General features: G+C 41.1%; 1 protein-coding gene across 2 annotated transcripts; it reads right to left on the bottom strand.

Annotated features, from left to right (window-relative positions):
* Positions 1-227: 227 nt before the first annotated feature.
* Positions 228-21178, bottom strand: cep170ab (centrosomal protein 170Ab). 2 transcript variants are annotated; one of them, XM_037762568.1, is made up of 19 exons: positions 20790-21178; positions 18740-18885; positions 18543-18632; positions 16440-16518; positions 16171-16229; positions 15543-15702; positions 14125-14262; positions 13487-13942; positions 12932-13305; positions 12706-12834; positions 12465-12597; positions 10082-11542; positions 9058-9301; positions 7594-7702; positions 7342-7503; positions 5753-5841; positions 5259-5352; positions 2678-2729; positions 228-1940 (listed from the first exon to the last, which is right to left on the bottom strand). In XM_037762568.1, the coding sequence occupies exons 2-19, from the start codon at positions 18842-18844 to the stop codon at positions 1681-1683; spliced, it is 4194 nt and encodes a 1397-aa protein (XP_037618496.1). In that variant the 5' UTR covers positions 18845-18885; positions 20790-21178; the 3' UTR covers positions 228-1680. The 2 variants fall into 2 exon arrangements, with proteins under 2 accessions (XP_037618496.1, XP_037618503.1); XM_037762575.1 differs by having other exon boundaries at positions 18740-18882.
* Positions 21179-24125: the final 2947 nt, after the last annotated feature.

Genomic DNA, 24125 nt, shown 5'->3' with positions numbered 1-24125 from the left:
AGGAAAAGCCATACTTTTATTTGGCACCTTTCTAGAGGCTCTGTGAATTTTTTATTTATATTTTAAAATGTTTGTCTATATAAAAATGTTATCAATAAGACTTTTAAATGTACCGAGTTACTTTCAATCACTGTCTAAAACAATTTCAGCAGAAATTTGATCAACACTCTGAACTTGCACTGCAGTGGAATTAATGTAAAAAAAAAAAAAAGCACAAACAAAATAGCTCATGATAATCATGCATTTTATTGGAAATGAGACAAACAATTCACAGGTATTGCAAGGTTTAACCTAACATCATTACAAAGAAAAAAAAATTCATACAAAACATCCAAATGAAAATTCTCCAAATGCTCAAACAGAATTAAAGACAAAGTAGCAGTAGGTGCTGAGCACAAAATGCAATTATCAACCTTTATTCAAGTTGTTTTGGCTAAAATGTTTCAACAGTTCTGATCAGGTTACATTCATGTGTAAACATTGGTATGAGGCAAGACACTGGAAAACCTACAGTCATTACACCGTCCATCGTTCTATTGCATCGTCAACAATAAAACGCAGCTGCAGGACGTGGAGGTAGCCCCCGTCAATGCTGGTTCAAACGCAACATTTTGTTTGTGATCAGAAAATAACTTGACAAACTTGTTCATCTCCAGGCAGCTGGCTTTCACCCTGCTTTGCTTTTCAGTCGCGGACAGCAACGTGATAAAGGAGGGCCGTAGGAGCACGTCATGTCCCGGCCCCTCAGAGATGAATATGTACTTAATATATCAGCTTTGTAATGTGCAAAACAAATTTCACCTCCACCTCACCGTCTCCTCTACACTCTCCAACTGTAATGATTGTTTGATCCAGGGCACTTGTGACAAAATACATTTGGAAGAGGAAAACCTTTCTGGGAGCTACATTTGATTTGATAGTTTCTATTATCACACAGGGTCTATCTTTGATATACTGATTTCAAATGACATCGCCACAGGAAAAAGGCATGGATGGGACTTTTTAAATTTAACTATAATAAACATTTACACTGGTACAGACTGTACATACCCAGTTCATTCCCCAGTAAATAAGCAACGTGGCATTTTCTGTTGGAAAATCATCACTGAGGCAGGTTTGGGGATTGCAATTGCAACAGGCCAACAATATATTTATTTTTATAAATAACTCTATGGCAGGATAGAAGAACACTTTTCACACGCACCTCTGCTGAATCCTTTTTTTGACACCTTTGCACCTTTCTAGTTTAGGTCTCTGCATTGGCCTTAAGTCAGCTTGTAATAAAAACCAAACAGTAAAAAAAAGGAATTTAGAATTTGGAATCTTTAACATCTTTTACATCTGTTCTTTTTTCAACTGTTTTAAGGATAATGGATAATAAGATGATTTGCAACACAAAAACACAGATGGGTTACTGTATATTATGTCTTCATAAGCCCACCAATTAATACTGTTATGTTTTCATATTGTATATCTGACAAGAGCTGCTATTTGGTAGTGTTGGACTTTAACAAAGTCTGATCACGAGTCACCTTGTTTGACAGTTAGGGCAGTCAGGCTCTCCCACCGAACAGGCATCATTTTTCTTCCTCCTTCCTCTTTCGTCTGAAACCTTCTAACCTCACACCGTCAGGATATGTCCAACGTAAAGGACGCATTCTGCATTATGTCCTTGGTGTGTCAGTTGTAGGATCTAGGGCTCTGTCGGGACCCTGGGTCTCGCTCTGCCACCTCACCTGGATGGTCTGAAGGTCTGCATGATTCAGTGGCTCGTCCTTCAGGCCGTGAGAGTGTGCTGGAGGGAACTTCAGCTCCAGGGTGCAACACCGACACTCCCGGCTGAGTCCCAGGGCTGATCTTCTGGTCAGTCAGAGGGCTGGTCAGGCCCATATTGGACAGGGCATCCAGGGTGCCGTCTGGGTCCACCATCATGTCGATTACTGTCAGATAGTCGCAGAATAAACATCTGAAATTAGTAGGGCTGTCAAAGTCAACGTGATAATAAAGTGTTAACGCAAATTCGTTTTAACACCACTAATTTCTTTAATGCATTAACGTGACTTGCGATTTTTAGGTTGTAGCGAATTCAAGAGGAAGATACTGGTGTCATATGGAACCATGTCATACTACCTCCAAATTTATGCTAAAATTTGGTGAGGTAAAATTGGCATGGCCATTTTCAAAGGGGTCCCTTGAACTTTGACCTCAAGATGTGTGAATAAAAAATTGGTTCTGTGGGTACCCACGAGTCTCCCCTTTACAGACATGGCCACTTGCAGTTTGGGGCAAGTCATTGTCAAGTCAGCACACTGACACACTGAAAGCTGTTGTTGCCTGTTGGGCTTGAGTTTGCCATGGTATGATTTTTTAATTGATTTCCAATAATAAATATATACATACATTTGCATAAAGCAGCATATTAACCCACTCCCATGTTGATAAGAGTATTTAATACTTGAAAAATCTCCCTTTAAAATGCATTTTGAACAGATAAAAAATCTACGAATAATCTTGATTAACTATGGAAATCATGCGATTAATCGCGATCAAATATTTTAATCGATTGACAGCCCTAGAAATAAGTGCTCTTGAATTTAACACAGTATATAATACAGACACTTGTAATTTGATGTGTCATAGTTCACTAAAAAATAAAACAAAAGCATCACATCCATACCGAGCAGTTGTCTTTCCACTCTCCTCAGGTCTTGAATAATGGTTGAAATCTCCTGGTAAGAGAACATAAATAAACATTTAAATCGGTTGATGTAATTATGTGAGTGAAAGTTCATACACCAAATAAATCCACTCAATTAATCTCTTCGTTGAAATAAGTTTGGAGTCGAGCCATGTACGTTCAGTAATACTTTATGAGCCCTGTTACTGTGTGGTGGATGGACGTATCTCTTCAGGGGTTCACATGAGGCCGGGCTGGGTTGAAGGCAGGATTTATGACCCCGCACCCCGATAACTTTTTGCACCCACAACAGCTCATAAGTCTTTTTTTTTCTCCATCAAAACAACCGTATTTGGTGTGCTCTGCTCTCCAAAAAGGGAATGAGCAAGGCAATCTAAATGGTATGCTCCCTGACTGAAGTGTCTTTGATTTCATCCCCCAGACAGCCGTAATACTGTCAGCACTCACTTTGATTGCTTCAGTAAGTAATCAGATATTGTGTGGTTTGTACGAGTACAGAGAAAAGAGAAGGATTTAAAACTGTATGGCATTAATCTTACCCTTTGAAAAGCTAATGCATTACACATTCTTACAGTAGGCAATTTAATTAATTATTCTAGCCATATCAAATAACCTTTCAGTTTCTGTCTTTCTGTATTCATTTATGTTAAACTAACGCCAAAAAGCCAACACTATGCTGATTAGACTTCCCTGAAATTGATCCGTCTGATGACTCTAACAAAAATGTCTCTCAGTTAACAGGCACAATGCACTTCTTTATACTTTCAAAAATGATGGTTGTGCAGATTTTGTTCTAGAAGTTAGCAGACAATACCTTGTGTCATCATTTGGTGTTCATCCAAACACTTCAGCACATCAAATATATAGTTGTTAAAGACAGAATAATTACATGCTAACACACGCTCTCACACAGGCACACATTATTTCTTTAGCGTTATTCAGCCATGGTTAATACCACATGATGATCATTTCAGGCTTCACCTTTAAATGAACAGCGGTTTTCAGTTTGTTTTTTCATACAAAATACTTTGAGTCCGTACTGAAATCCTCACCACACATTGTGAAACAACACTAATAGAGTCTACAGCCGTGCTGCTGGCGGCTCTGTGTGGCTGTAGGCCCTGCTTGCATTTGAAAATGCAAAATGTTAACATTATCATGCTGACATGCTCACAGTGATAATGCTAACATGCTGGTGTAGCAGGTATAATGTGCACCGTGTTCACCATTTTATTTTAGTGTGTTACTGTAGCATGCTAACATTTGCTAATTAGCAGAGGTGTGGACTCGAGTCACATGACTTAGACTCAAGTAACAAATTTGATGACTTTAGACTCGACTCGCCTTTTGACTTGACAATACTTGATACCTCCCCGCAAGTCCAAAGATGAAAAAGAATGTTATTTAAAAAGTGTGCCACAAACAATTAATTTCCTAAATTAACTAACGTTAAAGGGACAGTATGTACGTTTTTAGACGTTTTTTAATCGTTTTTTATTGCCAATGTGTGAACAGGTTGTAACCTAACCTAAAAAATTAGACCTTTTGCGACTTTCTGGGTTTCCTCTATCAGCCCGTAGACTGCTTTTAATGTGAAGAATGCAAGATGTTTTTTCTGGGAAATTCCAACGGACGTGACGTCACGTGTGCTTGTGAGTGCCTTTACTCTCTTCAACTCCGCTACAGGGCTAACAGCAAATGGAGTCCGCTGACGCCAACAAACGACCAGCCACCACCACAACTCAGACTCCAACACAAACTCCACGGAAGCGCAAAAAAACCCAAAGTTTTATCTAGTGAAGCACGTTTTGCAAAACAGGAATGTGATCGGTGTCGAGGGGAAACTAGGGTCAACATCAGCCGGGCCTTTGATTCATGGAGTGACCTTCGTTTGGTAAGCTGACATTACTGCCAAGCATGTGACATATACAGTATAGTGATATTGTGGTTTTAGCTCGCTAATGTTGCTAACATTAATCAACATGATGCCTGTCAATCACGTTCAGTCTCACGTGTGTCGCCTCACTGTTTTGACTGATGCCCACTCACGTATACGTAGTGCGAGCACAAATGCAAACGTGAGCAACAGGACGCTGACCGTCGTTGACTTAATGGCCACAAGTGTCACTGTTAACAAGCAATTTCTGGTTCTTACATCTAGCCCCTGTAACTGTCTTGACTTGGGACCTGAGTGCAAAGACTTACTTGTGACTTGCAAACCAATGACTTGATCCCACCTCTGCTAATAAGCAATAAACACAAAGTACAGCTGAGGCTGATGGGAATGTAATTTTTTTTTGTAAGTACCAAAATATTGGACAAAGTGAAGTTTGGACCTGCTGGCGCTAGAAGCAAGGTTGAGGGATCACAGAAGTTATTACAATTCAACCTGAGGGGAGCATATATAGCAGCATACATGATGTCTGAAACAAATTTTATGGCAATTGAGATATTACAGTTTGGAAATAAAAGGTGGATGCTACTACCATGGATATTAATAACTAGTCAGGCCTTCAGCAGATAAAACAGACAACATGTGAGAAGCGGACGGGCTCATCACCTTATTGGAGCTCTTGAGTAGTAAGGAGTCGCGCTCTGCCTGCAGTTTGCTCTCAATCTCTTCCCATTTTCGTTCTTTATCCTTGAAGAGGATCCTGGAGGCCAAGTCGGTACAAAAATAGATGAAAGTAAAATACATGAATATGTTTAATATACTTCCTTTATAGAAGTATTAGTTGAAGTGATTTCATTCATTGTCTGTAGATTGTAAGAAGGACAAAAAAGGCCTTTGAGTTGTCATCCTGCGTGTGATAATGAGTTAGACATGTAGTAGGTTGTCAGTGTAAACCTTTGTGATGTGCCACTCAAACGGTGTTGCTTGGCCTAGTTCTGACATCAAACACTGATAGGAATCATAACCCCCCTGTACAATATGTTTCTAGTTTAACAATACTATCCTGCCTTTGTCCATTTCTTAGTTTAACATGTATTACATTCACACAACAATAACAGCACATTCCTTCATGGACCAACTTCCTGTTTAGTGATGCTCACCTGATTTTGCAGGTTGTCTTATCAACAGACTGACGTATCCTCGTTGAGAGCTGAGTGACAGATGCTAGTAGTAAACTGTCCAGCACCGCCTGATGGATGATGAAGAGGTGTCAGTGTCACCTCTATTTAACACTGGCATACAATCAATACAGATGGTGGAACTGTAGAGAGAAACTATGGAAGCTAACACAGCTTTTTCAATGCTTTTGCTAAATTTAGCCTAATTTTAGCTATGACTACAAACATGTAGGCCCAATTCCAATTCGGTCCCTACACCCTCCCACTCCGTGACGGAGTGAACTCCGTTTGTAGTCACATTCACAGCGCAGTGAAGCACCCTTCTCTAAGGTGTGGGATATAAATACAGCGGCAAGCTTCAGAACGAAATTCCCTCTCTCTGGCAAGGAAATAAATACAAATCAGAATCAGAAATACTGTATTGATCCCCGGGGGGAAATTGAGTTACATTTTGCTCCCATTCTAGAAAAGAAAAAATGTATATATAAACATAGAGAAATTATAATAAAATATAAATGAGAAATATGTATAACAAACAGTGCAAATAATAATTCTGCGAAATATGATCTATCTTTAAGTGTGTAAAAATGCAAGAATAGTATAAATTAATAAGATTGTTAGTTTAAATGTACGGTTTAAATAACTGCGATGTTAACGTCAGAGTTAACCAGATTATTGCACTAATGTTAAGTCAGTATTGCACAGTTGAAGATATAGTAAATTATGGGGGTATAGCTGCTGATAGGGATTAAAAAGTAATAAATATATGTTGTACATAAAGCCTAAGTATAACTATACAACACTTTACAATCAAGTGAACATCTCTACCGTTTTCTAGATTAGACATTTGATCCTAAATACAATGTATTTACTTTAAGTTGATTAACGTCTGTATGACAATAAAGAAGAATAAAGTAATTGTCTATTTTAGTTTGAGCAGTTTAACAGTAAATGTTTGTACCGGTAGTCGCACGGAACTGACATTGGAGCGTGTTCCATGACGAACACAAAACAACGTTGCACGTCGATAGTAAGGGCGGCTGGTTAAGTCGGCATCCATGTAGACTCACTGTTAGAGGGTTTTACAACCCACTTCCACTCCCCGCTAATTGGTTTGGGATGGCACTTAATATGGCGGACCCTACACACAAACGTAGTAGAAGTAGGTAGGGAAAGGGTGTAGGAGCTGGATTGGAATTGGGCCCTTCTTTCTCATGAGCTCAGCTGAAGGGTGACTGTAGTTGACATGCAGGGAGCTCCCTCTATTGGCACACTGTGGTACAGACTGACATGACATGATGTTGATCTACGACACAGTTGTTCAACAAATGTACAGTATGCTCCAACAGTAAACTACTGTGGAGGTGGAAAAAAAAGTTTGTATGAGCTTCTATGAGTGTTAACTTTAACACATTGTGTATATTGATTGTTTCTCCTCACTCATACTTGAAATAAAGACTTAAATGAGGAAAAACATCCAAAAATTCAAATCCTGGAACAGCCCTATGGTATGCAGATTGACATTATATTTTGAGAACAGAGCATTGTTTAATATTAAAACAGGGACTCACATCATCTCTATTCCATGTCTGCCGGCGGATGGAACGGGAGCTCTGTCCACTCGAGACTCGGGGTCGAAGCTCCACAGACCGCCCGTTGGTTCCCAGAGTGCTGCTGTGCTCTGCAGAAGGACCACTCGGGTCCAAGCCGTCATCAAATACATGCTCCTCCATCTGAGTAACAGCAAATAAATACAAATCTTAATATTTTGTAGTTATCTAATCTAGCAGATAGGTATACTAATTGTATAATGTGTTGACTACCAGAGCTCCAGGGTCAGTGGCTGCAGGGCTGACTGAGTCGATCTCTCCGGCCACATCATGAATTTCTCTGGCAAGCATGGCTAGGTCTTTGGCTAGGTCTTGGCTAATCCTGACGAACGAACACAAATACGAAATCACTATCTGATATATGTTAAACCAATTTTTCCTATTGTTTTATTTGGTTTTATTTATTTTCATATTTCATGAACAAACTCATAACCATCAAAAATATGGAAGACGGAACCTGCCAAAATAAAAAGTAAATTAATAAATACATAAATGACTCGATAAATAAATAAATATGCCATTAAAAGTAGCAAAAATAATATTTAAAATAAATGTAGTCATGTTGGATTTATTATGTACAAAAGTGCTTACAATGACCTGCAATAACCTGACTGTTGGATTTGTTGTGAATGGAGTGATTGCGAGGAAAGGGAGGCAAGTGCTGTTCTTTTTGCAAGGTCAAGAAGAGGAAGGAGTCAGAAGGAGATAACAAAGAAGAAGATATGCAGCAAAAATATCACGTGTCATAATCTCATGAATATTAATATTGTGTAAACCATGAATAGACTGGATCAGGGATAGCTCGGGGTTCAGACTTCGCGAACTGACCCATGCACTGTATGTTGTCAGGGACACGTTGATTGGATCCAGATATCTGTAAACTCTTTTATTTTACTTATGCAACATTGATTGTTCGGAATAAATTGAATCATTATGCTTTAACTCATCTGTTTGGAAATTCTCTTTGTCACACAAGATTAACTAACACGTAACTGGGCCTTGACCTCTTGGAGGTAGAAGGCCAGTTCCTTCAGTCATTAATTAATATATATAACATATGTGACATAACTTTATATTTCTGTTTTATTTTGCTTTTTTATTTATTTACCTTTGTATTAATTTCCTTATGTATTTAATCTTCTGTTTGATACATTTTTAATTTATTTATTTATTTTTGCATTTGTTTTATTTATGTATTTATTTGTGCATTTATTTGTATCTGTTTACTTCGCCTTTATTTTTTATTTGTTTTATATTTATTTTTTAATGTATGTATTTATTTATTTTTAAGAATTTATTTATAAAATTCATAAAAATAAATACATAAATAAATAAAAGTGGAAATTAAACAGAGAAGTATATAAATAAGGGGCTTAATACAAAGGAAAATAAATAAAAAAGGAAATTAAAACAGAATTTATGTCACATTTTATATACTATACTGTGTTTATTTTTTATATAAATTTTCCTACTTTTAATGGCATATTTATTTATTTATCGAGTCATTTATTTATTTTTTATTTGGCAGGTTCTGTCCTCCATACAAAAACACTGCGTGATCCAAAACAAAAACAAATAATGAAAAATAATAACAGCTATATACATCTATGCAGGAGAAGCATGTTTGAATACTGTTATCATGATTTATCTCTGTTCTCAAATCTTTCACCCACGTACCTGGCTATTTCCTCGCTGTGTGCCGTCCAGTCTCTCATGTACTCGTCCTGCTCCCTGGAGTTCTGCCTCAGGGCAGATAGGCCTGCTGGAGTAGGAGTTGCCGGGGCTGAGCCTCCTAGCTGGGCTACCCGAGTGGAAGGGAACAGCCGTGCGTGGCTCTGCTTGGACATGTGGCGGTTTGAGCCATACTCGTCCTCTGAGGTGGAGGCGTAATCCACAGGCACGCGGCGCCACCGAGTGCCAGCTAATGTCAGGGAAGAATGGAAGTTAAGTTTAGATGATGCCTCAAATGTGCTGTAAACACAACATCCAGGTAGATAACGTGTTAGTAAACAGTTGCCTGTTTACATCCATCAGACACTGAGCAACATGAATACAACGTAATGAAACAAACCGCTTTGCTATTTACTGGCTCAATGACAATTCTTCTGCCTTTTCCCTAACCAAGGGTGAGGCATTGGCATGTTTGGCCCGCTCATATGTTGTCAAGTATGAAATGACCCAAAATGAACACTTTAAGCAGACTAGTTGATTACTATAAGCAAATTACTTAAACAGCATTTGTATAGGAATGATTCTGTTCAAAGTTTTTTGATCCATATAAGCAGTTGATCACTGTATCTGGCTCTTTAGCTGCTAAATGCTGCACGATGTTCACCAGGTGGTCAGCTGTTTGGTGCTGGGCAGCTAGTGTTGCACTGGGTATTTAAGAGATTTTACACAAAATACAGTAGCGGGCCATAAAACCAAAACAAAAAGCTGAAAGATGCTAAAATGCTCTGCTGAGCTGAGGGAGATAATATTTCACATTAAACATAATCATTTGACCCACTGTTTATATAAAAATATGAATTAGTGTAGCTTTAATGAATACTTAGTTTTACAGGCTGGTGATTATAGATAATTGTATAATATTTAGGCAGTAAAAGCATCAATTGGAACATGGAAAGAACAGAATGTGTGAAAGATAATATTATTTCTATTAAAAGACATGAAATGGTTTACTATGGAAAAAAATACTTACATGCAGGTGCGGCATAGGAGGAGGTGCCTTTATTCTTGTCAGGCAGCTTAGAGGCGCTGTTAGCCCGAGCTCTGGGTCCAGACACTGAGGTCACATTGGATCCTCTCAGTCCTTGTCTGATGGCGTAATCACCTGCAGCACTCCGAGGCCCCAGACCTCTACTCCTTGTCACAGTGGCCTCTGAGTCACTCTGGGCTGACGGGGAGCCCACCCTTGGCCTCCTCGGCTGTGCCAGAGCCTCTATCCTGGACATTCCCCTTCTTGCCATCCCAGTCCTGGATGCGGAACTAGCGGTGGAGGCCTCAGAGGCTACCGACATCCGGTCAAGCTCAGCAGGTTCGGTGTCTGAGGAGTCCCCCAGCCGGGCTCGCCTCAGCAGGGACGACCTGGTGGGCCTGGGCTTGGGAACATTACTGGTTTTACTGGCCGCAGAAGAGGCTGTGACCTGGGTGACTTTAGCCCGACTAGACTTGGTGCTAGCCCCCACTGTTGTGCTCCCTGTCTGGGCCCTCGTATGCGAGCTTCTAGATTCCTGCGTGGAGGTGGGTTGGGAGTCGGAGAGGAGTGAGTTGGAGTTGACGTCATCATCAGTGAGGTCCAGGGACGTCCAGGGGCGACTGCTCTTCGGAGGACCAGATGCCCTGGTCTTAACCCTCCTGTCCTGGGTCTCTCGGCCCCCGGTGGGGCCTCTGCCGGATGAGCACACTACCGTTCTCTCCTTCTGCTGTCCTGCAAGAGTCCGCCGTTTCTGGATTACTTTTCTCGCTCCGTCAGCCTGGCTTACTGTGCTGGTTGTGTCAACGTCTGACTCTGGCGACATGGAGCCTTCAATGGACTGACTTGGTGGATCACCCTGGTCTGATACAGTCGTCTCTAAAAAGGCTGCCACGGCTTCTGAGTCTTTCTGCAGCGTGGAGCCGTCAACGCCAGTCTCCCTACTCTGAGTTCTGCAGCCTGTGAGCCCATCGATACGAGGAATGAGCTCAATGTTGGCGCTCGGTTTCTCCACGGTAAAACTCTCCTGTCTGAACAGTGGTTTCCCACTACTTTCCCTAGCCTTCTCCTCTTCCTTTTTCCTCCTCCGTGCCTCCTCCATTCTTTTCTCCCCGTTAGTCAGTGGACGAGGGGGGAGCTTGGCCAACACACCTGACTGGCCTGATCTCCCGCCAGCGCTGTCTTGTGACTTGGCTGGTGAGGAGCGACTGGGGCTACCGCCGTGACTGCCCACACCTCCAGATCCATGACCGGGCCGAGTCTTTCCCCTGGCCATCTTCCCCTGGCTCTCCTTCTCCTGTAGCTCTGTGTCCTGTTTCTCCCCCATATCTGTACGCAGGCCTGCGCCTGGGGTCCTCCTTCCTAAAGCGAGCTCCTCACCAGGCAGCTGTGGCAGAGTTCTCCTCTTACGCTCTGTGTAACCAGACGAGGCAAAGGAGGCTGAGTGGCTAGACTCACTTATTTCAGCTGAAAGGAGAGAAAGACATTTCATCAGTAAAGTGGGTCCTCAGATAAATGTGTATTACATATAAATGGTGGGTGGTACGTCAGGCAGTCTGTAGTTTTTATAGTGCTGAACAATGTGTGTAAGGATCCTGTACTGCTTAAAGCCAAAATATGTAACTTCAGCTTCAAATGAGCTGACCAACCAAAATGCTTGTGTTTTCCGTTCAGAATTTATTTGGGCTGTCAATCGATTAAAATATATAATCGCGATTCATTGCATGATTGTCTCAATTTTATCGAAAAATCGCACATTTTCATCTGTACAAAATGTACCTTAAAGGAAGATTTGTCAAGTATTTACACTCTTATACATGGGAGTGGGCAAATATGCTTGCTTTATGCAAATGTATGTATATATTTTGTATTGAAAGATGTAGAAGAAGGTCCGCACAATGTAGCTCCCTTTAAGTGCAATTTATTGGCACATCTTAGTGAAGCTCTTCTCCAGACTTCTTCAGTCTGAAGAACACTTTACATTGTTTGTCGTGTATTTATTATTGGAAATCAAATAACAACACAAACCAATAAAAAATATTGTCCAGAAACCCTCACAGGTACTGCATTTAGCATAGCAAATATGCTCAAATCATAACATGGCAAACTCAAGCCCATTTTCATTTGCATATCTTGAGGTCAGAGTTCAAGGGACCCGTTTGAAAATGGCCATGCCAGTTTTATTAGTGTACGTTTGGAGCGTTATTTAACCTCCTTCGCAACAAGCTAGTATGACATGCTTGGTACCAGTGGATCCCTTAGGTTTTTTAGTCCAGCCCGCTACAATCTCCAAAAGATCGAATAGCGACCGGGCATTAATGCGTTAAAGAAATAAGTGGCATTAAAACAATTACAGCCCTAATACCAGCCCTAGATTTTACATAAGTACCTCTTTCCTCTGTGAGCATGACATGACTCTCCCCTCCTGATCCCTCAGGGTCTGTCCTAATGTGACTGGCAGCCAGAGTGGCCCACTGCGAGACCCATCGAGGACCACCCACCATCAGTTCCTCAGTTATGACCTGGACAAAGACGGCATGAAAGATACAAGAGAAGAATGATAGTAAATGATAAGGTCTAGACACCTGACAACTCTTTGGCTTGAATTTAAAAGCTTTCCGTTTTTGCACCTCTGTCTCCATGCGTCCAGGCTTTCCTCGGTCTCCGGTACCAGACCTCTGTGCGGTGAGCCTCTCTCTCTGGTCGGCGCCCCCCAACCTGGACACACACACACCCTCCTGCTCATCCACACCAAACACCTGCAACAAACACACACACATGCAAAAGTGAGCAAGCATACACTTATGACAATGATTGTTTTATTATATAATCAGAAGCTGACTTCTTCTTCCCCACCTTGTCGATCATTTTCCTAGCCTCTTCCTCCTCGTGATCTCCATTCTCCAGCTCAATGGTATAGGTCCCCCTGTCACTATAATCATCCCCGTGGTGATAGCACTCTTCACGGCCACTCTGCTCCTGATGTGGTGCCGAGCCACGTCGCCTCTCCACGAATCCACTTGCCAATTTGGAAGTCGAGGACTTGCGACGGCGAGCGGGACTGTCCTCCTCTGCAAAGAGCCCCTCTGGTACGTTAGCGCGAACCTCTCTGATCTTCATCCCTGCACCGCCCCACAGCCCCCAGGAGCGTTCCTCCATTGCTGCAGCCCTGCGCTGCTCTCCAAGTGCGTTCTCTGAGTCACTCTGAGTACCGTCCTCATGTTTACTGCCTGACATGGGAGGGGTAAAGACGAAGGGGTAATGGGTCAGAATGTATAGACAGAGGCAAAGGAGTCTTAAAGAGAGACTTTTAAAGAGAGGCTAAATTAAACTGAATCAACAAGCAAGAAATACACACATCTTATGTTAAATACAGACACAGGTGCTGCCCAAATGGCTGCACATACACACCTTTAAGACTCTTCAGTTGTACAGGCACATCACTCTTCACGCTTTCCCCGTCCTCCTCTGCAACCGTGTCTTTCAGAGCCAACGGCAGCTCGTTCTGTGCCAGCCAGTCAGCAACTTTGACCTCGGCAGCCACCATGGCCGTCTGAAGTGGACTCAGCTCCTCCCCGGCAGCCCTTTTAGGACGTGGCCTGGTCTCCGGGCCCACCTTTGCCACTCGATCTTTGACGGTCGCTTTACCTGGCGCCGCCCCGGGGTCAAACTCAATGGTGAAGGAGGCGTGGCCTTGGATGGGCTCCGCGGCAGAAGACGCACCGGCCTCTTGTTCTCGTGAGGGGGCTTCATCGCTCACTTTGCCTGCAGAGGAAGTGTCTTTGGTTGGGATCTCAAAGTATCTAGGCTCCTGATTGGAAGTTGTTTGCGGGGTAGACTTTGGGACCTCTGCACTCTTCTTGGTGTCTGTCAGAATTAAAGCAAACATATGTATTTAGCACCTAAAAGTCTACTAAATGTAAGGGAAGTAGCAACATATTCATCAAGACTGAACATATTTAAACTTGACTAACATAATCCACATTAATTACTGCCTCAACTATATCATAAGATCACATAAAGTAGTTATTTTGCAGTATTGTAAATACCTGTTTCAGCTTTCTCTCGCTTACGATCTGAGCTCTTCTCCTCAGGCCTCCCGGGATGCTTGCCGTCAGGGTCTCCATCTCCCCACCATGCAGGCTGGCCATAGAGGGGCGTGATTCTGTGCAATGCTGCTGCGTCCCCTGGCAAAAATATCCCATCAGTTAGACTTACATGGGAATGGCACGGCTGCATTTACCACAACTAAAACATTAGAAGCAGCCCCCATTTAGCATTTATAAGGACGATATAAAAAATTAATAATGGTTTAGAATTAGGGCTGTCAAAGTTAACGCGATAATAACGCATTAACGCAAATTCCTTTTAACACCACTAATTTCTTTAATGCATTAATGAAACTTTAAAGCTAGAGTGAAGATATTTGCATTAAATGAAACTAGAAAACCTAAGGAATCCATTGGTACCAACCGTGTCATACTAGATTGTCGTGAAGGAGGCTGAATAACGCTCCAAACTTACGCTTAATTTTGGGGAGGAAAAACTGGCATGGTCATTTTCAAAACAGTCCCTTGACCTCAGACCTCAAGATATGTGAATGTAAATGGGTTCTATGGGTACCCACGAGTCTCCCCTTTACAGACATGGCCACTTTATGATAATCACATGCAGTTTGGGGCAAGTCATAGTCAAGTCAGCACACTGACACACTGACAGCTGTTGTTGCCTATTGGGCTGCAGTTTGCCATGTTATGATTTGAGCATATTGTTTATGCTAAATGCAGTACCTGTGAGGGTTTCTGGATAATATATTTCATTGTTTGTGTTGTTAATTGATTTCCAATAATAAATATATACTTACACTTGCATGAAGCAGCATATTTGTCCACTCCCATATTGATAAGAGTATTAAATACTTGACAAATCTCCCTTTAAGGTGCATTTAGAACAGATAAAAAATGTGCAATAAATTTACAATTAATTCTGACTAAATATTTTAATCGATTGACAGCCTTTAATTATAATACACTATAATGTAGTTGTAAGCACATCTTTTTTAGTGTTTGTCGATGTGTTTACATAATTTTAGTGTTAGAATTTGTGAAACATGCCAATCACAGTTTCCCAGAAGCCAAGATGAGCTCTTAAAATTGCTTTTGTTGTCTGACCAACAGACCAAAACTCAAACATATTCAGTTTACAAAGATATTAAACAGGGAAAAGAACCAAATCCTTAATTTGAGATGCAAGAAGCAGCAAAAGTTTGGCCTTTTTGATGGATAAATTACTCAAAATCATTGTCAAATGAATTAATAGGCTAACCTTTTCAGCACTAAACTACCAACCATAACTAACCATCAGTACGTTATCCTATGACTCCTGTACATTTGTGAAAGTGGCATCTGAAGACAGAGATCTGATATGTAATTTGTGATCTGTGCAATGCAACCTCAGACATTCTCACCTGTCGTCTTATCCTCCCCCCTGCTGGTCTCGGGGGGCTTGGCGGCGGCGGCAGCGGCTGCCTCACACGCTGGTGCTGGTGCCTCTGGGAGTTTCGCCGCAGATTCCCCCTCTGGAGGTCTCTTCTGGTTCAGTTGCAGCTGGCTGCTGAACTTCTCATGCTGGTGGACGAGACAGGCAAGGAGAGTTTAGAGAGATGGAGGTAAAACACGAAAATGCTGCTAAATCTATAGAAAGGCAGTTTTGTTTATTGGATATTTTTGAAACCATTCAAGTCTCACTCATTTATAGCGCAAAACAATATACATTTTTGTTCTTTTTATATCTCAGTCAAAGCATATAATTGAGGAATCATTCTGAATATCACTGCAGAACTTTCATCTTCCTCATTAAGATGAAATCCTATCAGCTACCTGGGCAGTTTGCTGCGATGAAACAACAGATTCATCAATCTTGTGAAGTTGTATTTTGCCCAGTTCAGCAGAACTCTTTGCTCTCTTTGACTAAAATCCACCACTCTCAGGGTTTTCTTTTGAAGAAACACAAGAGCTTCCTGGCTATACTGTTTTAAGCAGACATATATTTACTCTCTTTGTAAACACAAGACCATGCACAAGGTGCTGTCTAACCTTGAGAGCCTCCTCCGGAATATGCAGCTCTCCTCGGACCACAGTGAACAGGTTGGTATGTGAGGCAGGTTAAGGTCGAAGACGATGAGCTCTTTGCAGGGGTGAGAAACACGCACTGATAGCCTTATCTATTATGCAGCAGGCAGAGTGCAATGAGCATTCACAGCTATTCAAGAACAGATAAAGTTACAGTGTTATCTGTGTACACTGACCTTGTGCTGCATATCACTGGGTTTGACAGCTGCACCAGACCAAATTCAAAAGGATATCGTATCCAAACCTCAACTTGTCCTCAATTTTCAGCGTGACGTATATTTGCTCCTGTATTCTGACATCGTTGACAAATGTCTGCAAAACAAAAACAGAGAGCGATTAAGAACAACAGGGTTAAGACTAGGGCTCGGTACTGAATCTCATCAGTGTTCGTGTAATGACTGAATTGTGTACGCAACACCTAGTACTAAGAAGAACCGATGTTTGGTCAGAATCCTTGTCCACTTTACCTATTTTTTAATCATAATTTTTGTATTTTTTCACTGTATTTTGGCACAAGTCTTGTCTGTTTGTGTTATGACAGCATTACCTATGGACCTATGGTTCGTTTGGATTCACCAAAGTCCCACAATAGAACAAACAAACTAACCGATCGAGGCAGCGGCAGAACAGCAAGCCCCATGTTCTGCGAGGTAAAAGTACTGTTTTTTCCAATGGAGTCTGGTGGCTCTGGTGAGAGCATAGATGGATACAATGGCTTCAGTTTCCCATCGGAAAGGGCTGTCTGACGACAAGGTAAGGCAGTGAAAATACTCTAAATATAGCGTACACTTAAACTGATATTGATTTTTTTAGGTGAGCCTTACTTTTAGGTGGCTAAAATATGTTTTGCTGCCGGACCCGACCACAGCAGTACATCGTTTTGCTTCCTTGTGGTAACTCCTGTCTGCTTCTCCAAGCTGGGGGCGTGCCGAACGTCATCTACTGTAGGTAATACACTGACTATGGATAAGTACCTCATAGAACCACACTTCAAAACAGCCAAACAATCCCTTTAATGCTCATCCAAGTGTAATTGATCGAAACTCATATTGGCAACAGTACTGAAAATGATAAAAAAAAAAAAAACTATAGCTTTACACTTGCGAAATGCTTGACAGCTGAAGAAATAAAACAAATATTTTTTTAACAGATTGATGATAGCAGAGCTTTTGTTGATGACAACACTAACAGCATCTTCTATAGTTTAGAGATGCTGAATCATGAAGTTCAGCAAATCATTTAAAGATTCCCCCAGACATGTTTTGTTTGTAATAATCCTTTGCTTGGAATATGTCACTTACTTCACGTAAATGTCCATTCTCAGTGTATGTGTGCACTACAGGCTTCGAGCTTCCACATCACACTTGCGTAAATTGCATATTGAACCATGATTGGCTCCAAATCATGATGTAACAAAATAATGCAGGTGTTAAAGTGAGATTTAAAGTGAGCAAAGAGAAACTTTCCCCCTTCAGCAGATGAATATGAAAACAGTCTTCTAGTGTCAGTGTACAATATACACATTGAAGTATAAATTAGAGGTTGACTGATGGTGGATTTTTAAAGGCCGATATAATAAAGATAGCTTGGAGCAGGAAAAAGTCAATAGCCGATTAATTGGCCGGTATCTTCTTTACCTCTGCAGCAGCCTAGTCGGCTACTTTTGCATACACCGTTTTTCATAAATCATTTTTTTGTCAATCTGAATTTAATAATTCGTAATAGAATATCCTGAACCAATAATTTAGTGGATTACATCATTGGAAAATGTTCTATTTGCAATGGGCGATGTGCTGTTCTGTGGCTTACAGTATGCCTGGCCAGGATTGCTTCTGTGCGTAAGATCCATAAGTGTGCAATTTAATTTCATGAATGGATGGTTATGTGGCTGGATTATTTGGAAAAGAGAATGCCAGATTGATTCAGTAAGCAAGTTAAAGTAACAGTGAATGATTTCTTTTCCTCCCTGACTGCCTGTCTTGTATCGGGGACAAAGAGCTCACAGTGTTGCGTTATATATTCAAGAGATAACGTTTTTCTCCCCCTTTTCCTTGACTTTGTGTATGAAGCCTCCATGCAAAACGGTGATGTACGTCCCATCGTGACTGGTGGTGGCTGTGCAGCCATCGGCCACTATCGGAGCCCAGTTCTGCCAATAATGATAGTTTGTAAAACGTCCTATCGGTGCCAAACCGATTAATCGTTCTACCTCTAGTATAAATACATAAAGATTCTGGTTATAACAGTCTGTCTCTTACTATATCAGAGATTGATTCTTTTCTAAGTAGTAGATAAAGCAGCTTAGACACAAAATAGTAGATATATAAAAAACTCACCCCGTTTAAGCTGCCCAGGTCCTTTACTTTATGTTCGTCTGTATTCAGCTCATAGTTGATTACAGCGTGCTGTTTGTCCACACTGCGGGACTAAATCACACAAAATCCAGTCAATCACTGTAATCCACGCTAATCTCAGCGCTTCAGATAACAATCCAGCCTAGATGGAGTAGTGACAGCTCAGAGGAGTACTGTACCTGCAGCATGAGCTCACAGTCGTCCCTCCCCACGAAGATCATCTCCCTGGGGAGACGGTGACGCGTCCCCCCGCCGCTCACCAGGAACCAGGAAGTCAGACTCATCTCTGCCTCGCTAGCTCACCTTTGACCCTTAACGCATCCTGCTGAAAACAGGAACAGTGTTAGTAGTTATCTATCCATCTGTGAGCCTATTCACGAGTCATGCTTTCTTTGATCTAATAAAAAGACATGTTCTTACAGCGCTAATAGGCGGGAAAAGGGCACGCTGCGTTATACAATTACAGAAAAATAACATCTGTGCGTGTGTGTGTATGTGTGGGTCATATGCACAGCAGCTATTTCAGGTTTCACCCGAGGGACTCTGGCATGGTTATCTCTGGCTGTAGTGCAGCAAACAACATGAAACTATAAAAAGCAATTAATAGTTTACAGATTCCAGGCATCCTACTAAACTCCATCCATCCATTATCTGTAACCGCTTATCCAATTCGGGGTCACGGAGGGGGCGGGGGGCTGGAACCGATCCCAGCTGACATTGGGCAAAGGCGGGGTACAACCTGGACAGGTCACCAGACTATGGCAGGGCTGACACATAGAGACAGACACCCATTCACACTCACAATTTATGAGTCAACAATGAACCTAACCTGCACGTCTTTGGACTGTGGGAGGAAACCTGAGCACCTGGAGTAAACCCACGCTAACACAGGGAGAGAACACGCAAGCCGGGTTAGAACCTGCGACCTCTCTTGCTGTGAGGCGGCAATGGCAACCACTGCACCACCGTGCAGCCCTCCTCTACAAATTAAAATACTCACCAGACTAAGAGTTCGATATTGTACAAAGAGAAGGAGGAAGTGAGGATGACGTGGGGTAAATTTACGAGAAAAGATTGGACAAATGATACATGCACATTAGTATGGCTAATTTAATTGGATGCTGTGCAGACAGTCAGACACACACAAGCCAGAGAGAGGCAGGAAGTGATGGGAAATAGAGAAGATGATGTTTTCCACATCTCTGCTGCTGCTGCTGCTCCCCATGGTGCTCTCATATGATTCCCATGCACATGAACCAGCAGCACAACAACAGCTCTTTTCACTGAGACAAACAGCCGGTCCTCCCTGTGTCTGTCTGTCTGTCTGTCTACAGCTGAGCATCATCATCAGCATTACATACACACACACAGGCCTGTGCTGACTCACGCTCAGAGGAAGCCATATAGGTGAATTAGTGGGATTTAATTACGCACGCTTTGTCATATCTGGGGCTCCTTTTTATGCATCAACTGGATCCCAATGAGACCTGACAGCCCACCTCCTCCTCTCTCTCTCTCTCTCTCTCTCTCTCTCTCTCTCTCTCTCAGGGTTAACCCTTTCAGTGGCCTGGCTTCTAGTGGCCCACATTAGACGCTTGACCACACACTGCTCCATCCACTCTCTTTAAGTCATAATAAATCTCCTCTCTAAATGACAACACGTCAAGTGTGCTTTGCAAAGCAGGCGGCCAATGACAAGAGCCTGCAAATTAGCCCGGTTAGGCCTGGTCTCAGTCCAGCGTTTATCACGGAGAGGAGCATATATCCTGTTATAAAACGATCCAATGCCAATACAAAGACGCACATTATGGTGTTATAATAAACGTATAGCTCCAGTGTGTCTGCCGTGAATAGCTCATTATACCGACTTCATCATCTGAAGCGTGTCATCGATCCTCCTCAACGTCCAGGATAATATACCTCTCCGTATCCACGCGCTCTTTACGCCCAAATAGAAGCTCATTTAGACAGATTTACGAGAACAGTTATCACGTGTTATTGTAAATCAGGTTATGCTGTTTGCTGTTTGCTGTATGTGCAGAAAAGGCTCACTCTCCCCTCGTTATGGACGACGTGAGGGTTTTTTTTTTTTTTTTTTTTTGTCGCACAAACACAGCGATGCTCATTTCGCCGTCGTCTCCATCCTCGGAGAGACAGAGAGACAGACAGCAGGATTATTTACAGGCCTGCTATAATAACAAACAGATGACAGACAGAGATGTCACTCACCAGGTGCTCTACGGACAATCAGCATCACGATAGTAGGAGGCTTATTATGAACAGCTCTGCTGCTGCTGCTCCGGAGAAGCCGCTGCCCAGCCCTGCTGCTGCTTCACCAGCACCAGCACCATCACTGCGCGTCTTGGCCTCACGGTGGCGCTGTGGGCTCAGATAGGAAGAAGAGAACAGGAGGTTATGTAATACTGACAGCACACCGTGAGTGGCCAATATTACAGGAATAATGGTGGATTTTGGACAAGCAATATACAGTATAAGCGTACACTGTTGAGAATTTCCCAGTCAAATAACAGTAAAGAACTGGCAGCAGGGTTGCCTTTATGTTACTGTCAAATTAACATTATTATACTGTCGCTGAAATTTACAGCTTTTTACTGTTAATGAAAAATACAGTTTGAACTGTTTTTCTTTATTAATTTCACAGTATTTTACAGTTAATTTTACAGGTATTTTTTCACCTTTCTTTTACATTATCTTACTGATTTGTTTAATGCACTATTTATTTTTTACATACATTTTAATAAACATTGTTTTTTGCCTAGATGAATAGACTTAGCAGGTTACAGACATAGGAATAGTCACACTAAATACAATTAAAGGCACTTTTTAGGAAAAAGACTATAATAGACTTGTTGACACTTTTCCCAATATGTCTGTCCATATCTGGCAAACCAGAACAACATGTGAGTGAAGAACAGAGCTAATTCACTGATTTTACAATCATGTACAATGTACAGGCCTCACATGAGCAGATCAGGTCCCAGAATTAAAAAAATACTGCATGAAACTGTTACTGATGATGCTTTAGACAGATGATCAGCAGTAACGTGCTGTTTTTTGAGAATGCATTATAGTTCAGTTAAAAAACGGCCTATGAGCGTAATTTAACAGGTTTTCTTTTGTATTAACAGTAAAGCACTGTTTTTAGCAATAACAGGTTAATACTGTTGAAATCCTGCTGTAAATTAACACCAATTGTTTACAGTGTACATATAGCCTAATACATTGTACGTAGTAATGTGCAGAAATTGTCAGGAAATAACAGTAAAGTAAGATGAGCAAAATCAATATAATGACAAGTTGTAGTATTAGAATAACCTGGAATTACTATTGGGTAATTATAGAGTAAAATCAAAACAAAAACTCTTTATGAATTTATGACAGCTGCTAAATCAGGCCATGTGGCAGACGGATGATTTGGATACAAATATAATCAAATAATCAAAAATGGGTGTAACGTGATCCACATGTATGCAGAAAACATTCAAGTATAGTAATTCTGCATGAGTCAAGCTTTACCTATATAACACTTTTTGTAATAACGTTACACATCTGGCAAAGTGTGCTGGCAAAAAGCAGAGATATCATACATGCTGTTATTACTAATATCTTGGGTGGGGGGGGGGGGGGGGGGGGGGCTCTGTGCTCTTGTGCTGCCTGTTCTGGGAGGCCGGTGACGTCACACACACACACACACACACACACACACACACACACACACATATATATATATATATATATACCAGCTTTAGATATCCTATGGAGAGAGAGTCTGGTTAGACACAGTACTGGTCTAACCAGTACTGTGTCTAGATATTTCATCATCTGATTACGGTCATTTAATAACCCTGATTCTGGGTCAGAACTATTCATGATATCATTAAATAATGTAGATGCTGACGTTGAATAAACTATCGCATTTAGTCCACTGATTGGTTGATCGGAGATCATCGTCTGTGATGTCATGACTGACGTAATGTCAACACAGACGTCATGACTGACGTCAAAATCCTCGCTCGAAAAGTTTACTTATAGAACCCGCGCTGCGATCAGGTTCAAATTTATCCGGAGCAGATCCGGCCGGAACCTCTGCTGTAGGCTGACTGGAAGGTCGCCATTTACCACGAAGGGAAAGCATTAATGCATTAAGCATTAATGCTTTTCATTTGTCTTAGTGTTTTTTTTTAGGTAGCATATTTTACTTTATTTCGATTTTTTTTAATCAACATTAACATAGTCGTATTCACAGTTCCCTTGATGAAGTCAATGATCTCCTTCATTCAGACTAAACTAACATTCCTGTGACATCATCAGTGGTTTCATCTGTGAGATCATAAATGATCATGTCACATAAACTGTGACATCATCAGTGACATCACAGTTTGTGGTTGTGTCCAAAATTCCATACTAACATGCTATTTAGTACACTAAAACAGTATGTGAGATATTTTAGTAGGTCCGAAACCTAAGTATAAAACCTATAGTACGCAAATTGCATACTATTTCCAGTAAAATATTACAGTATGCAACGCTGAACATTACGTTGGCAGAAATATCCCACAATGCAATGCGGTAGTGAAGACAACGTTGATAATACATGTCGACAGACAGTTCTGTAACATCAATAACACTTCAATTTAACTGTAAATATAAGATTTCACTTTGCTCGGTTTAATAAATATTTGAAATTAATTCAGACTCTATATCTCACAAACCGTCGATTTTAACACATGAGGTTGGCACAGGTTACCATGGTTATGCGTCTGCAACCGGCAAGGGGGAAGTAATGACGTTAATTACTTCTCAGTGTGTCCGAAAAGACACATACAACTGTTTATTCGCACAAAAGTATGTTGAACTTACTATTGTGCTATCGTACACCTATTGTGTATTTTTAAAAAAAAATTTACATCAACATAGTAGTAGTCATAGTTCCTCTGATGAAGTCAATGATTTCTGTCATTCAGATTAAACTAAAATTCCTGTGACATCGTCACTGAGATCATGGAATGTTACCTCTGTGACATCATAAATGATAATGTTACATAAACTGCAACATTATCATTGACATCATAGAATGTTGCCTCTGTGACATCATAAATGATAATGTTACATAAACTGCAACATTATCATTGACATCATAGAATGTTGCCTCTGTGACATCATAAATGATGATGTTACATAAACTGCAACATTATCATTGACATCATAGAATGTTGCCTCTGTGACATCATAAATGATAATGTTACATAAACTGCAACATTATCATTGACATCATAGAATGTTGCCTCTGTGACATCATAAATGATAATGTTACATAAACTGCAACATTATCATTGACATCATAGAATGTTGCCTCTGTGAGATCATAAATGATGATGTCATAGGAATGTCTACTCAGCTCTATATGTCAGCATTCTATCATGCTCTTTATGATGCTATTGTATTCTACTCTATATCAAAGCATTTGATCAGTAATTGTGATATTCTGTGCCGCTATATATGACAGCATTCTTTTCCGTTCTAATGTCATTACAACTAATCAAA

Source organism: Sebastes umbrosus, chromosome 3, assembly GCF_015220745.1.
Source record: "Sebastes umbrosus isolate fSebUmb1 chromosome 3, fSebUmb1.pri, whole genome shotgun sequence".
In the NCBI taxonomy this organism is placed as follows: Eukaryota; Metazoa; Chordata; class Actinopteri; order Perciformes; family Sebastidae; genus Sebastes; species Sebastes umbrosus.
Note: the sequence above shows the minus strand (reverse complement) of the source record. Positions and strands in the feature narration are given on the sequence as shown.